Consider the following 16,518-nt stretch of genomic DNA (forward strand, 5'->3'; position numbering starts at 1 on the left):
CGGGTTAAGCTTCATGTTGATCCTGCGCAGAGATGCAAACGTTTCCAGGATGTCCGCGAGCATGTCTTCTTCGGTGTTGCTTTTAATTACCAAGTCGTCGACGTACGCTTCAAGATTTCTACCGATTTGGTGCTTGAATGCTGCGTCAATTACACGCTGATAGGTTGCGCCAGCATTCTTTAAACCGAAAGGCATCTTCGTGTAACAATAAATACCCTGCGGCGTATGAAAAGCAGTCTTGTCCTCATCTTCCGCAGCCATTAAGATTTGGTGATAACCCTTGTATGCGTCCAGAAAACACTTGTACCTAAATCCCGATAGTGATTCTACCTTCCAGTCTATCTCCGGGAGAGGGTAATTGTCCTTGGGACATGCCTTATTAATATCTTTGAAATCAACGCACATCCTCCAATTACCGTCAGCCTTTTTTACCAATACAGGATTTGCAACCCATGTCTGATAACGCACTTCCCGCAGAATGCTTGCTTTGACAAGGTTGTCCACCTCTGCGCACAACCAATCACTGCGGTCTAGAGCCATATGCCGCTTCTTTTGCCTAACGGGTGTCAATGATGGATTAACATTTAACTTATGTTCCGCAATATCACGCGGAACCCCAGTCATGTCTGACTCTCGCCACGCGAAAACATCTGCGTTTGCGGACAAAATTCCATGCAATTTGGCCTTTGTTTCGGCTGACAAGCCTGCGCCGATTTTAATTCGCTTATCCGAATGCAAGCGATTTGCTATGACTGCACAATTTGCCAGTTGTTCGCCCACGCTAGGAGTGCTTATAGGCGCAACTGAGCCACACAACTCGGTTGCTTGATGTGACGCAACTGTGGCAACGCCTCCTAGTGTGGGAAACTTAATCAAACCGTGCACTACCGATGGGATAATGTTAAAACGCCGTATGAAGTTTCTCCCTAGCAGTGCGTTATATCGTGAAGTTGAACGAACCACATAAAAATCGACCAATTCACGCCTGATCATCTGCGGGTTCCTGTCATCCGCAAGCTCTATCATTAACTCTATTCGGCCTAGCGGCCACGAGTTTTCTCCAGAAAACCCTGATAGCGTAATATCAGGCTGGCGTAACTGCGCTTTGACTTCTGCCGGAAGGAAACGATAACAACGCTCATACATAATATCGACACCGCTGCCAGTGTCAACATGCATGCGCTTAACCTGGATTCCGCAATCGGGGATGCGACACTTGATGATAATGGGCTCGTTAACAGAATCAATTGACATTACAGGAGGGAAAGTGATCGGCAGAAGCTCCCAATCCTGGTGATCGTTGTACTTTCTCCGCTGGCTGATTTTCTCTGCGTCAACCATGTTAATGGTTAAGTCGGCATTTTTCGCTTTGTCAACTTTCTGCCACGCGAAAGTCTTAGACTTCGAAGCCTCTTCTGCGGTCTTTCCCTTGTCCTTTTTAGGTGGTTTTAGATGATCCAATTTGCCCGCGCGAAGCGCTTCCAGAACCCGTTCCATCAAGTTTTTACACCGATTGGTGTCGTGACCATAATCTTCATGAAATTCACAATACTTTGTTTTGTCCCGCTTGCCAAATTCTGTAAGCGGAGTTGGAACCGCGAAGGTCGCGCATACTGGCTCTGTTGCCAAAATTTCCTTGGGCGTTTTGGACAAACTTTTGAGTAGCGCATAGTTCTGATTATTGATGCCGCGCTGATTATTGTTTCGATAATTGCCACTTGATTTCCCTTTATCATTCCTGATGGGACCACCGCTAGGATACCTTCCACGAGAGTTGTTACCACGACTTTGATCGCGCGAACGATCATCATCGTCCTTTCTCTCGTTGCGTGAGCTAGCTGTTGGAATGTCATTATCTTCGCCACTCCGCATATAGTCGTGGCATTCATTAAGCGCCTCAGCATAAGTTGTTGGGACTGTATGGCGCAGACGCCTTACCAGTGTTGGATGACGTTCTGAGTTTATACCATGTATGATTCCGGAAATCTGTTGCTCTGGTTTGAGATCTGGTATACGCAGGCACTCATTAGTATACCTTGTGAGAAATTCGCCCAAAGATTCCTTGGGCTTCTGCACGATGTCATGGCATTCAATGTGAGTGCGCTTGCGTGGTCTCTGATTCTGATATTGCAGTAAAAACTTCGTTCGCAGATCCATAAACCCGGCAATACTACCCGCCGGCAACTTATTAAACCACTCACGAGCAATACCCTGTAGTGTCATAGGAAATATCTGACACGCAACCGGATCCACCCAGCCTTGAGTGCGCATTGCGCCTTCGAAGCGCTGTAAAAAATCATCTGGATCGGTCAGGCCATTGTAAGTACCCAACGTGCTAGGTATCTTTGGTGCTGATGGAAACGGGTATGCGGATATATGCGGAGGAAACTTGTCAAAGGTAGTCGGTAGCTCGAAGGGTGGTTTAACAGGATCCCCATTCAAATTTGCAAAGAAACGCTTCGTCATGTCCTGAACAAAGTCAGGTTGTGAAAATAAGTGAACCATATCAGGAGGTGCGGCCTGCATGAATTGACTTGCAAGATTTGCCTGCCCTTGAACATTTTGCCAAGGTTGACCCTGCGTCTGCGGATGTAACCAAGGCTGCTGCGTTGGAAAAGAGGGATAACTTGAAGACGCAGAGTACACAGGTGGCTGTAAAGGAAGCGAAACCTGTGGCGCAGATATCTGCGAAACTTGAGGATACACACTTAAAAGCCCAACTGTATGCACTGTGCTTTGCTGCTGCGCTGTTATCGGCGCCCAATGAGAGTTTGCATCTGGGATGACACCAAATCCCCAACTATTAAGTAACGCCTGCGCATCCGCAGGAGTTAAAAATTGTGAAACTGGGCGCGGTGGTTGCCAAGGTTGCAACGGTGTAAATGACGAATTCTGCTGAATGCTCTGCGTATGCAGAGGTATTGAAACAGTGGTACTGTAAATAGGTACCTGGCCGCATCAAACCACATGCGGCCCCGTTGTTCCACCGCCAGTGCCTGCAAAGATGACCCTTGGATCCACTGACGAAAAGTCCAGCCGCTTGGTCGTGACTGGTGAGTTTGCTCTTGGCGGTGTGACCCCGTCTGAATATATCGGCTTGTACCTCTGAAAGGGTTCGCCGGATATAGGTGGAGGGTATATCGTGTATCCCGCCTGAGTAGCGGCCCCCGTAGTCATAACCGGTGTATGTTGACTACCAGACGGTGCGTTCTGAACATCTGTTTGGGTATGTTCCGATGATTCCTCGAAAGTCATGATACTGTTAAAGAAAAAATTCAAAAATTTTGTAAATAACGAGTCATACAATTCAAAACCTTAAAAGAAAAAGCAATTAAACAGTCTTGAATTAATTCGACTCTCAATGAAAGCACCACTTGATCATGCATATTTTAACCTTGGGGTTTAATATGCCTGCTCAATACGTAAAGAGGGGTTTAAGGATCTTAGAACGTGGCTCTCCGGTCCGGCTACCGTGAATAACCCTGGCCGACAAGATGATGTCGGCGGGGTGGCCAAGTGATTAAGTCCACCTTCGATAGCGGTCGCTGATCGGAAGGCCCCAAATAAGGTCGTAGGTACTAGCTTACAAAAGACTAACCTGTTAACCTTGAAAAGATGCTGAATGATGATGTTTTACGTAATGTGTATCGTATGCGATGGTTACGTAATGTGCTGTGTCCGGTAAACGATGATTAGGGTTTGTATTTATAGGCAAACCCTAATTCTAGAACCGTCCCAGATCATGATAATCTCATCCATAACTGACTCCCCCAAATCACGGATATAATTATGGAAAAGATATTTACTTGACAGCTAAGCAACCGCCGTACCGGGAACAAAGGCATACGCACGCCGCATACCGCACACAAGAACACGCATACGCACAATAGTGATTGTCCGCATACATTTGCGGTGCGCCTGCGGGTTGTGGTATCATTATTGCTTTAGAGTGCTAATATTATAATGAAGATTAAAGATAATAGAGCCATCTATTTTATCATAAGTTTCTTTCAATTCAGACCAGACAGTACTAGCATTTTCAGAGAATATCAAACCAGCATATAGCTCATCAGATATGGACCCAAGTAACCAAGATAAGACCACAGAATTACACCTATCCCATTGTTTGGACAAAACATCATCAGTGGCATTTTTGACACAGGTGCCATCAACAAAACCAACTTTATTTTTAGTTCCAAGGGCAAGTAAGACAGACCTACTCCATATTTTGTAATTTTCAGTGCCTTTAAGCTTAAGAGTAACAAGAGGGGTACTGGAGGTGTCACTAGGGTGCAGATAAAGAGGGTCACCAAAGTCAAGTTTATTAATGAGGGTTAAAGCATTGTCATCACCCATACTACCAACACAAGCAGAATAGCCAAGAGCAACACACAAAAGCAGAGAAGCAACAAAGAACACAGAATCACAAGAACAAATATATAAATATATGAATATATGTAAAACAGGTCTTGAATCAACCGAGTGCTTGATCAGGTATTCATGAGCTTCAAGGAGCTCAGATCAAGAGTTGGGCACTAGAATTCGGTCAAAAAAGGGAAAACAAAAAAGGAGAGAGGATAGAGGAAAGAGACTCCCCTAACAGGGTATAGAACCCTAGAACAGCAACAAGATACAGCGGAAGACGATTAACAAAGCTTTGGCCGGTTACAACAGCAGAAATCACACAGATCGAACCAAACCCTAACCCTAATTTTGAAATTAGGGTTTCTTCAATTAAAGAACACAGATCGATCGATGCCCTAACGCTCTAATACCATGTGAAATTTATAGCAACAAGGTACAACGATCACCAAAAATAATCAATATAATCCAGAATTAAGAAACAATGTGAGTATCAACAGAAACCATGAACAAGGTTTATCCACAAATCGGATACAACCTTAAGCCAAGATTAACAAGTGCCAAGATTAATAAGAGCCAAAATTACAGTGAATCAAGAACATAAACACAAAGAAAGTATAAAGATGATGATGAAGTGATCAGTTGAAGTACACCCGACACACAGAGATCACAGGGTATAAATGCCCTAACCCTAGAGCAAGTTACACTTTGCACCCTTGCAGAAAACCATAAGAAGCAGAATGAGCCACGCTCCTTTAGCTTTTACATGAACAGTCACAAAAGAAACACTTTAGCCCCTCCAGCTTTATTATGTTATCAGCACAGGTCCAACAATCCTTGCATAAGGGATCCAAAAGATAACATCCTACACAAAGACCAAAAATGAGATTGAGAACATAATTTAACAACATGTTAAATATGTTTCCGGTGGAGCATACATAAACTTTGTCGTCGTGACATACATGTTAAATTTGTATCTACTTATAGCTATTAAACAACATTGTTGCAGCATTAATGGATTATATAAAAAATGTATCTGACTGGAAGACATTTTCATACAATACCCCTTTTGCTCGAGCTGTTGTTTTGGAGTACCTATTGGAGGTACAGTTTCAAATCTAAAAAAATGTTTTGTTCTATATTAAACATTTACCATTATTTATATTATAATGTTTGAATACATATTATTAACTTGTTTTTCTCTTATAATACATGACATCTCTTTCTTGAAGGTCTACTTGTCGTGGTTATTATGATTTTACTCTCTCAAAAGAGTTACAAGCCTCCTAAACGCCCTTTAACAAATCAGGTTCGGGTCCTATACCAAATAAAGTCTCGTCTGATATTCCAAAAATTCATTAACTTGATGTTATTTTTTGATGGATAAAACTTATAAAACCTATAAATTTTTTAGCTTGATGTGTATATATAGGAAATAGACGAGCTATGTGATGAATGGGTACCTGAATCTCTTATCTCACCTATAGAGGAGGCGATGATAAAGGGACCTCCAATACTCGAGAGGTATAGATACATCGGATGCATATGTACGTACATATATATACATATATAACGTGACAGGAATCATGTAACTCTTGTATCGATAAATATGGTGTTGGTTCTTGTGGTCCTCGTGGGTTTTATGGAACAATTGGTATAAGCAGCTACCACGATGTGATAAACGAGTCGAGAAGTTAAGACGCTACATCGTCGTTGAATATGTATACCAGGTATTATTATATTAATAGACCTAAACTAAGTTCATCAACCTTTTTGTAGTAATAATTAAAGTGGGTGGGTAAATAGGTAATTATAATAACTTGAGAATATTTACTTTGGTTAAAATGTTCAACAGATGATGTCTGGTCAAATTGCTCCACTGGACGATATAGTTAAGCTGAAGGAGGAGTACAGGTTTCGTGTTGCACGTTAGACGAAAGCAACTCGTTGAATCTACTAGGGCTTAAAATTACTAGCCATGTGCTATCACCTCTCGTGTTCCTCGTTTTAAGGAAATCTACAGGGTCTTTAAAGACTGATCTTTGGTTGCTTGAAGATTTTGCTGATCATCCAAGTCTAATCTATTGCAGATGAGTTGTACCGTACAACACATATGATATAATAAAATGTGGTTTAGTTACTTAGAAGTTGTGTGATGGAATTGGTTTATTAGTTCAGTTCATATAAGCGAGTCAGCATTTTGATTGGTTTATGTTGTTATCTACTACATGGCTGATTTGCATTTGCTATGTGTTATGATGGTTAACTGTGCTATTCATAATTCCTGCTACCTGTCGTAGTGTCTTCTCATGATCATATATATTTTTTTTATGTACATAATTGTAATATATTCTGAGATACGAACTCTGGGTACATTGAAAAATAATTCTTGGTCACAATCTACGAGAAACTGGCCATGGTGAGTTCGAACAATGTCTTGTTTGAACCTATTGTGTATATTGTCAACAAAAAAAAATTATAAATGTATTTTTGTTATGGAATTATAAAGTGTATATTTCAAATTTTCCATATATACAGTACACTTGATACTTAATAGTAGTGACGGTTTTAGATTGTTATAACCACAACTATAGGCCTCCTGTTAACCTTAGGAAGTGGCCGGTTGGCCCACTTTGTTGGGCCGGCAAATTAAAGTTTTGTAAAAGAACGAAACAGTAAATGACAAAATAGATGACGTCATGATAATGTCAGTCACTCAAGTTACTATTTCTTCATGTTGGCTAATATAATTAACCATCTTCATGTTGGCTAATATAATTAACCAGGAAGTGGCCGGTTGGCCCACTCCGTTGGACCGACAAAACAAACTTTCGTAAAAAAAAAGAAAGAAAAAAAAGTTACTAAATGGCGAAGTTGCTGAGGTCATGATGATGTCATCAAAAAACTGTTCATTCATGTTGGCCACGCATAATCTTCCGACTAGCCTTAAACTTATCGCGCATAGACATCGACTCCATTTTAAAAATCTCTGAACTAACCTTGGAAATTTTATCTTGTAAATCCCTTTCAGCATTTAATGATTGGCACATCATCTCTGATGAGGTTAAAAGGTCTTTTCCAAGTGAGGCAGCTGCACTAATGATTCCTTCTGCAATTGAATCAGTCCTGTTCCTTTTTTTGGTTTGACCACTTGAAACTTCTTCACCTTGTATAGTTGAAGTGTTAGTGGCATTAGTATCATGGCTTCCTTCAGTATATTCAGCTTGTTCTTCCATATTTGCCTCGTTCTCCATCTCGATAACATCACGAACTCTATCCCCCTGAGCCCTATCCTTTCCAAAGACGATGCACAGATCTTCATAATGGGGAAACGGTTTGTTTCTCCATTTAGCCGCCCCTTTGTTTATCTACATGCATACAAAATACACTAGCCTTAGCTCAGAAAGGAATCAACGTCACTCACAGCATACAAAATACACATAAATTTTTAACACAAAATACAAAATACACTAGCTTTAGCTAGTAAAAGCATGTAAAGGAAGAGATTAATAGCAGCTCAACTTGTGTTTGGTATCAGTAGTCATCAAAGAAACACAAAACCCTTCTTCATTCAAATTTTAGTCATCACATCATATAAAATACACATAAATTTTAGAGAAACCCCTGTGTACAGCCTATACAGCCTATACTTTTAGCTCATCTGACTAGCAAAAGCACGTATAGCCTATATTTTTGGAGAACAAGCCATTCATACATGACTAGATAGCAAAAGCATGTAAAGGAAGATTAATAACATCTGACTGCCACACTCTAGTTAAATCATGACACTCCATTTGACTTTGGCCATTTCTGACCCATTTGACTTTGCAAATACTGACCCATTTAACTTCTATGAAACAGAGACAGGTTGCAAACATATACAGTTAACATTTATTCATGACAAAAGCCAACATATATTTCAATAAGAAAGGTTTTGGAACTGATAAAGTTGAAAATCATCAAATTTCGAGTAAAAAATAACAACGTACCGCGACATAAGACTCCCAAACAGCAGGTTCACTAACCGTTCCACATTTGTTTACAGCATCATAACCAAAACCGCTAGTGTTTGTACCAGCCACCATATCATACACAACTTGCCAATCTTTTTTCATGGTTTTGATTCTTGACTCAATATGGGGTTTACCCAAAATACCCCTATCAGGGAGTGATTCTTTTAGAGCAAGCTCCAAATGTTGCAAGTACCCCGATATAAAACCATTATCAGCTTTGTGTAGTCCTACATTTACCATATTGACCAATGCTTCAACAAGCTTAGCATCTTCATCAGGTAACCAATTTCTATAAGTCCTACTTTTTTCTGCTTTTTCTGCCATACCTGATCCAACATACATGAAATTTAAACACACACATTATGCATTAAAAGGAATGAAGATTTGAATACACAAAATTTAAATACACACATTAATACATGAAATTTGAATACACAGAATTTAAATACACACATTAACAGACATAAAAATTGAATAACTTTGTTCATAGATACATTAACTTTTGTTCTTAATACATAATGAGAGTAAAATTAACAATGTTATTAATGTGTAGCACAATAATGTTCAAACATCTCCTCAGCTAAATTATCTCTAAATGTAGTCCACTCGTTTGATGTCCCAACAGAGGTAATGTTTTGATAGCCAAGGTCTCCGGTTCCCTCATCAGAGGTAATGACATTATACACATGCTGAATTGGGACTCATATTGACCCATGGATCATTAAGGTATTTCTTCAAAGTCTAATAGCCAAACAGCACATTTTAAGTCACAAATTTCAAAGGAAATCAACTAACAAGTTGTAAACAAGATTACATTTGTTGTCAACCTCAACAGTGTCAATATTATAAGAAATTTAACAGGAGATAAAAGATACAGCAGGTAAACAGCTTTTGGTTAACAACAATGTAAAAGAATTTAGTAATAGCAGTTGAAAACAAACAGTTAAAACCATCAATTCCATTCAGAATTCGTTTGATATAATAGCAGCAAACAAAATATGTTAAACAACAGCAAGCATAATCTATTTCCGAAAAACAAATTAAGTCGAAAAGAATCAAAGCATAAAGTATTGATGAATTAGGTCAAAACGAATTTGGGCAAAATATCTTCAAAACGAAATTGGTCAAAATATCGAGAAGACAGAACAACAAATTGAGATTTTGTACAAAGATAGAAGGATCACCTGACATTTTGGATAGCGCGATTGAAGATCGAGGGATAGGTTTAGCGAGATTGAAGATGGAGAGAGATCGCCATTGAAGATCGAGAGAGATAGGTTTAGGACGTTGAAGATCGAGATAGAAAAGCTCCAGAAAAATAAACAGCGGATTTGTTTTAGGTTTGAGGGTATAATGGTCTTTTTGAACATTCACCTTTGGATGGAATTAGATTGCATCGGATATCCCAAAGAATTCAAATTCTGAATATATATAGGGGAATCTATAAATTCCACTGGAATTTAATTTAGTGGGATTCCATGAGCCAAACACTACATAATATGGAATTAGATTCCAATTTCATCGAGAGGCGAAACTAGGATTTTTTTGACCGGGGGCAAAAAAAAATTTTAAACCGTAGCAATTTTTTTGGATATAATTTCAAGATTTTGGGGCAAAAGTCGGAGATTTTGGGGCAAAATTTGAAGATTTTTGGGCAAAAGTTGGAGAATTTGGGGCAAAATTTGAAGGTTTTGGGGCAAAATATGTAGGTTTGGGGCAAAAAAAAAAGTTCCACCGGGGGCAAAGTCGAAAAACCCAAAATTTTTACACTGAAAAAAAAAATCCACCGGGGGCGCCCGCCCCCCTGCCCTTCATCATTTTCGCCTCTGATTCCATCGGAATCCTTCAGCATTCCGCGAGCCAAACGGACCTCAACATTTTAATGAAAATATTACAATAATCAACGACGACAAACATCTTCAAGTTGGCACTATCTTTAGCAGCCACCATCTTCAAGTTGGCATAAACTATGTGGAATTGGGTTAAAACAACGAAAATTACTAAAAATGTATGACATCAACCATTCATATAGTTTAAATGAAGCCAAAAGCAGATAAGTTTACAAAGTTTAATCACACAGCAACAATTTCTAAGACACCAGGACATTAGAAAATACTTAAAATTGTTGTAAAATGGAAAGACAGTCAAATATGAAATCAAGAACTTACAATTGTTGAAGACGACTATGATGTTTGTGATGGCAGCGGATGTTTGTATACTCGTCAATAATTCTTACTACAAAATCATTATTTGAGGCCCGACGAGCAATCAGTGCTTTTTCTTGTGCTTCAGCTTGTTGAAGGTGACTAGAGTAGTGTGCAACCATCTGTTCCATATGTTGTTTAGGCAAGCTATACAATAAACATATGACATGATTCATCTTTGAAATCAAGGGTTTGACATTGTTATCTGCTTGATCAAACATATCCACAATTTCTCTCAGACTAGCCGCCAACTGTGTCCCCAACCTAGCTACTATCTCCTCTCTTTGAACCCTATCAGATTCAACTTGCATCATTTTTTTCTTCTTCTTATGTACTTGTAAATCATCTAGAATGTTCCTAAGAACTACTTTTGTCTTCTCGATACCTATATTGCCCTGCTGTAGTAATGCTTGTTGTTCCTTTATAACATCTTCAATGTCTGACTTTATCTGCTCCTTCACCTCTTTCTCTTTCATAGGTACTTCCTGCATACAAATTTACAGATTTATCCATATTATAACCGAATAGTGTTGTATAATTTGAATTTAATCAATGATTAACCATTTTTGTGAGATGTCCGTGTTGTGATTAGTCGAATTCGGCCCAGAAATTGGTCAACCATCGGTCAACAGGTCTTGAACCAAAACTATTTCAAAAGCAAACACTAGGATCTCAATAGTAAAAGGGTAGTTAAGCCATGAAAGATCTGTTAGTTTTTAAAGTAGAGTTATTCTTTTTCATACCCTTGAAGAAATGTAATACAACATATTCTTTTTCCACATAATCCAGCAACTACTTATAAATGGACATGAGATCACTATATTCAGATTGCAAAATCAAACATCCATCTTAAATTGTTATAAATCCCATCTATAATTAAATGACTTGAGACAAAGAATCCCTTGTTCCACTTTTATTATTGAGACAAAAGGTCCATCAGATCGAACACTCTACTTATTATTTAATCAGTTTTATGCATACAGGTATCAATAAAACAGAACCCCAGAATTGAAAATCACAAACAGTAATATAGAAAAAATACAAAAATGATGAAAGTACCTTTACGATGATGAATTTGGCAGTTGGGGAGTTCTCAAGCAAGAACTTTTTAGCTTCAGTAGTTATTTTAACATTGCATGTATCCCTTGTACCAAAGTCTACTTTCAAGCAATTCAAGTTGCTAAATGGCGAACGCTGAGCAAATAGTAAATCCGGGAATGAGGAAATACACTACACATATATAAAGATTATTTATTTATTTATACACATAAATAAACAAGTTGTATACCCATTCACCTATCAAAGACTTTATGTAAGAAATAATCAGACAATTAACATGTCATTATAGTTAACACTAGATCAGCGTACACCTCAACAATGTCTAGATTAAGCGTAAGAAATTTGGCACAACGCAGCTCTTGAAGCATGTTAACAATACCACGAGCATCTTCCTGCATATATGGTTGTTTTGGCCAATATATGGACAACCTGACAGTTACTTGGTTCACATAATGAAAACAGTTCTTAAACCAATGTGGAGGATCGTAACCTTTGTAGTAGAATGACGAAAACACCGATTGAATATTCAAGTCCTTAATTGAGCAGTCAATTATAGTGAGATTCTCAAGTTGAGGTGCAATCACATTGATAGCATTTGAGTCTATGTCATTAATAAGCCTAAGTCTGAGATTAAAAAGTCGGGGGGTAATAATGTGAAAAACCTTAGCCTTGAACCTAATATTTTCTAATGTGAGGTTTTGTAAGTCTACACACTTGGAAAAAAGATCAACAAATTCACGTTCATCATCACACAACGAAATATCATCCAGACACAAAGTCGTTAAAACTGGAAAATCCCATGGTGTTTTCGGTGTAAGGCAACGGGCAAAAGTGCAGGTTCTAAAGGTGAGATGCTCAAGTGTCTGTGAGCTAAAGAGGCTTGGAGGAAATTCATGGTGTGCCTCGGGACTTTTACTGTCAGCATTTAGTCCTTGAAAACTGTGAGAAACCGTTTGAACATGGTTGCGATGAGAAAGAACATGTTTTACGAATTCGGAAAACTTGGAAAAAGTTTTAAATTCGCCCCCTAAAAACTTGAGACATGGCATCGATGTCCAGATAAGCTTCCATCTTGGAGACAACAACAAACACGTTTGAACAACAAATTTAGTGTCAAAGGGAGAGAGGATTTGATGAATAAGCTCAAGAGGCAAGTTGCTCAATCTATCTTCATTGAGCGCTGCTCTAGCATTATTATGATCAAACTCCATTTTCTCCGATATACCAAATGATAAACTGCGATTGACAATGTAGAAATTCAAATCAATTACTTAAATAACAAAGATGAATTACAGATACTTATATCATACTTTATGTTAAGCAAAGTACCCTTCACTAGAGAAGAGAGTAATAAAATGCCTAAAAAACTTTCTAAAATAAGAAAACTTCAACACAAAACTAATATGACTATCGCAGATTGCTTAGCTAAGCAACTTAAAACTGAACAACAATCATTCGAGTACAGAAAAAATGATGATTACATCAAATAACTGGTACACGATAATAAACCCTAAACATTTCGTAAGTACAAATTAACATCAAGCTAACGTCAAGTTAACGTCATGTTACGTAAAACTAACGTCAAGTTAACGTTATGTGACGTATAACGTTAAGTTAACGTCAATAAAGCTAACGTCAAGTTAACGTCATGTTACGTAAAGTTAATGTCATGTTACGTCAAACTAACGTCAAGTTAACGTCATGTTAACGTCAAGTTAACGTCAAGTTAATGTCATGTTAACGTCATGTTAACGTCAAGTTAACGTAAAGGTAACGTCAGGTTAACGTCAAGCTAACGTCATGTTAACGTCAAGTTAACGTAAAGTTAACGTCATGTTACGTCAAGTTATCGTCATGCTAACGTCAAGCTAACCTCAAGTTAACGTCATGTTATGTCAAGCTAACGTAAAGTTAACGTCAAGATAGCGTCAAGTTAACGTCGCGTTAACGTCAAGCTAACGCCGGGCTAACGTCCAAGCTAACGTCAATCTAACGTCAAGATGACGTCAAGTTAACGTCAAGTTAATGTCATGTTACGTAAAGTTAATGTCAGGTTATCGTAAAGTTAACGTCATGTTACGTCAAGTTAACGTCAAGATAACGTCAAGTCTACGTCAAGTCTACGTCAAGTTAACGTCATGTTACGTCAAGTTAACGTCAAGTTAAGGTTAAGCTAACGTCAAATTAACGTCAAGTTAACGTCATGTTACGTAAAACTAACGTCAAGTTAACGTCATCTGACATATAACGTTAAGTTAACGTCAATAAAGCTAACGTCAAGTTAATGTCAAGTTAATGTCATGTTACGTCCAGCTAACGTCACGTTTGTAACGACCCGACAAAATCGTCATTGACGGCGTTATTAACTTAGGTCCCGTTACGTGGTCGTAGTCCCTAAATGAGACACGTTTGACCAAAATTATGTCGCATTCATTTGAAACGTGCATGACTTGCAAAGTTTTAAGTTTCCAAACGGTTCGATAACATGTTTAAGTTTACAAAAGTTGCAAAGTATAATTGAAATAACTTGCGACATAATTAGTTTAAAATAACGGTTGCCATAAATAACGTAAGTATGTATGCTTAAAGTTTAAATCCAAATGTGCTATCCCTAGCGTATGCATGCATGGTTGACGTCAAGCAAGTAATCAAAGTGTGCGGAAGCATGTATCAAGTAGCCAAACAAGAACCGTAGTAGCACGCCAAAGTATTTGTAATTAAACGTTGTGCAATGAAAGTTGCTTAGCCTTGACCCCAAATAGTGAAATTGGTACCAAAATGTAGAGGATGAAAAGAGGATCACAAAAGTACAATTTGTTTTGATGTTTGCTTGCTTGAATTGAAATAGATGATGAATCAAAGATTTGGGTGATATGGGTGTTCTTGCAACTAGAGAGAAAAAGGGAAGAAGGGAGGTGGGAGATGGATGGTGATAATGCTAAAAATGAACATATATTTCATAGCATTATCCCTCAAGAAAGACAAGCTTTTAGTTGCAACTGTTCTATTTACAAGTGATATTCCTTTAAATAATAAAAGGTGAAGACAAAAGACAGATTCGACGAATTGAAGACGCAAACAATCAAAAAGCTCAAAAGTACAAAGTACAATCAAAGTGGTTCAAATTATTGGTGCGAAACGTCTCAAAATTACAAGAATACAAGATGTGAAACGCAAAGTACAAGTTATTAAATTGTACGCAAGGACGTTCGAAAATCCGGAACCGGGACCAAAGTCAACTTTCAGTGCGCGACGCAACGGACCAAAAATTACAAGTCAACTATGCACAAGAATATAATATAAATTATATATATATTATATATATATTATATATATATATTAAAAAAATACAGCAGCCCACGTTTAATTCAAGAGATGAGCTGTATTCCTTACCTCCGCACTCGCGGTACTTTTGTGAAGGAAACCTCAGCACTCCCGGAGGTCTACAGTGAAGTCAGGATCTATAAATTCAGCATTTTCGGACGTTTTATTTACACATATTTTTATTTTATTTTCTTTTTCTTAAAAACCCCATGTACCAAGTATCACTCCAATTAGTAATCTCAATTTGTAATTTTAATTTTAAGTTAGTGATAATAATAATGTTGGGTTAGTCGAATGTTTTAAGGTCTTGTAAGTCAGAACTCTGTCCGTGTAACGCTACGCTATTTTTTACCACTGTAAGTTATGTTTATGTTATTTTCATTAATGTCTCGTAGCTAAGTTATTATTATGCTTATTTAAGCCGAAGTAATCATGATGTTGGGCTAAAAATATTAAAATTGGGTAATTGGGCTTTGTACCATATTTGGGGTTTGGACAAAAGAACGACACTTGTGGAAATTAGACTAGGGGCTATTAATGGGCTTTATATTTATTTAACTAAATGATAATTTGTTAATTTTAATATAAAGATTTACAATTGGACATACCTATAAATAACCATATACACTCAATCGGACACGATGGGCGGGGTATTTATATGTACGAATAATCGTTCATTTAACCGGACACGGGAATGGATTAATAGTCACTAGAATTATTAAAACAGGGGCCAAATTATATACAAGGACACTTGGTGTAATTGTTAACAAAGTATTAAAACCTTGAGTTACACGCAGTTGATATCCTGGTGTAATTATTAAACAAAGTATTAAAACCTTGTTACAGTTTAAGTCCCCAATTAGTTGGAATATTTGACTTCGGATATAAGGATAATTTGACGAGGACACTCGCACTTTATATTTATGACTGATGGACTGTTATGGACAAAAACCAGACGGACATATTAAATAATCCAGGACAAAGGACAATTAACCCATGGGAATAAACTAAAATCAACACGTCAAACAACATGATTACGGAAGTTTAAATAAGCATAATTTCTTTTATTTCATATTTAATTGCACTTTTAATTATCGCACTTTTATTGTCATTTTATTTAATTGCACTTTTAATTATCGTTCTTTTTAATTATCGCAATTTTATTTTATCGCATTTTTATTTATCGCAATTTCATTATTGTTATTTACTTTACGCTTTAAATTAAGTTATATTTATTTTTAATATTTTACATTAGTTTTAACTGCGACTAAAGTTTTAAAATCGATAAACCGGTCATTAAACGGTAAAAACCTCCTTTTATAATAATAATATTACTTATATATATTTTTGTATTTTTACAAATATAGTTTAAAAAAAAATATAGCGTTAAACTTGGCTAAAGTTCCCTGTGGACGAACCGGACTTACTAAAAACTACACTACTGTACGATTAGGTACACTGCCTATAAGTGTTGTAGCAAGGTTTAGGTATATCCACTCTAAAAATAAATAAATAACTTGTGTAAAATTGTATCGTATTTAATAGTATTTTGTTGT

The 16,518-nt window shown here is 37.5% G+C and overlaps 1 protein-coding gene across 1 annotated transcript; it reads right to left on the bottom strand.

The window, feature by feature from the left end:
- Positions 1-7,079: 7,079 nt before the first annotated feature.
- On the bottom strand, positions 7,080-9,662 carry LOC139867427 (uncharacterized). Its single transcript, XM_071855792.1, has 3 exons — positions 9,560-9,662; positions 8,352-8,701; positions 7,080-7,730 (listed from the first exon to the last, which is right to left on the bottom strand). Exons 1-3 carry the CDS (start codon positions 9,564-9,566, stop codon positions 7,272-7,274), a joined length of 816 nt encoding a protein of 271 aa, XP_071711893.1. The 5' UTR covers positions 9,567-9,662; the 3' UTR covers positions 7,080-7,271.
- Positions 9,663-16,518: the final 6,856 nt, after the last annotated feature.

The sequence above is a fragment of the Rutidosis leptorrhynchoides genome, chromosome 9 (assembly GCF_046630445.1).
Source record: "Rutidosis leptorrhynchoides isolate AG116_Rl617_1_P2 chromosome 9, CSIRO_AGI_Rlap_v1, whole genome shotgun sequence".
Classification (NCBI taxonomy): domain Eukaryota; kingdom Viridiplantae; phylum Streptophyta; class Magnoliopsida; order Asterales; family Asteraceae; genus Rutidosis; species Rutidosis leptorrhynchoides.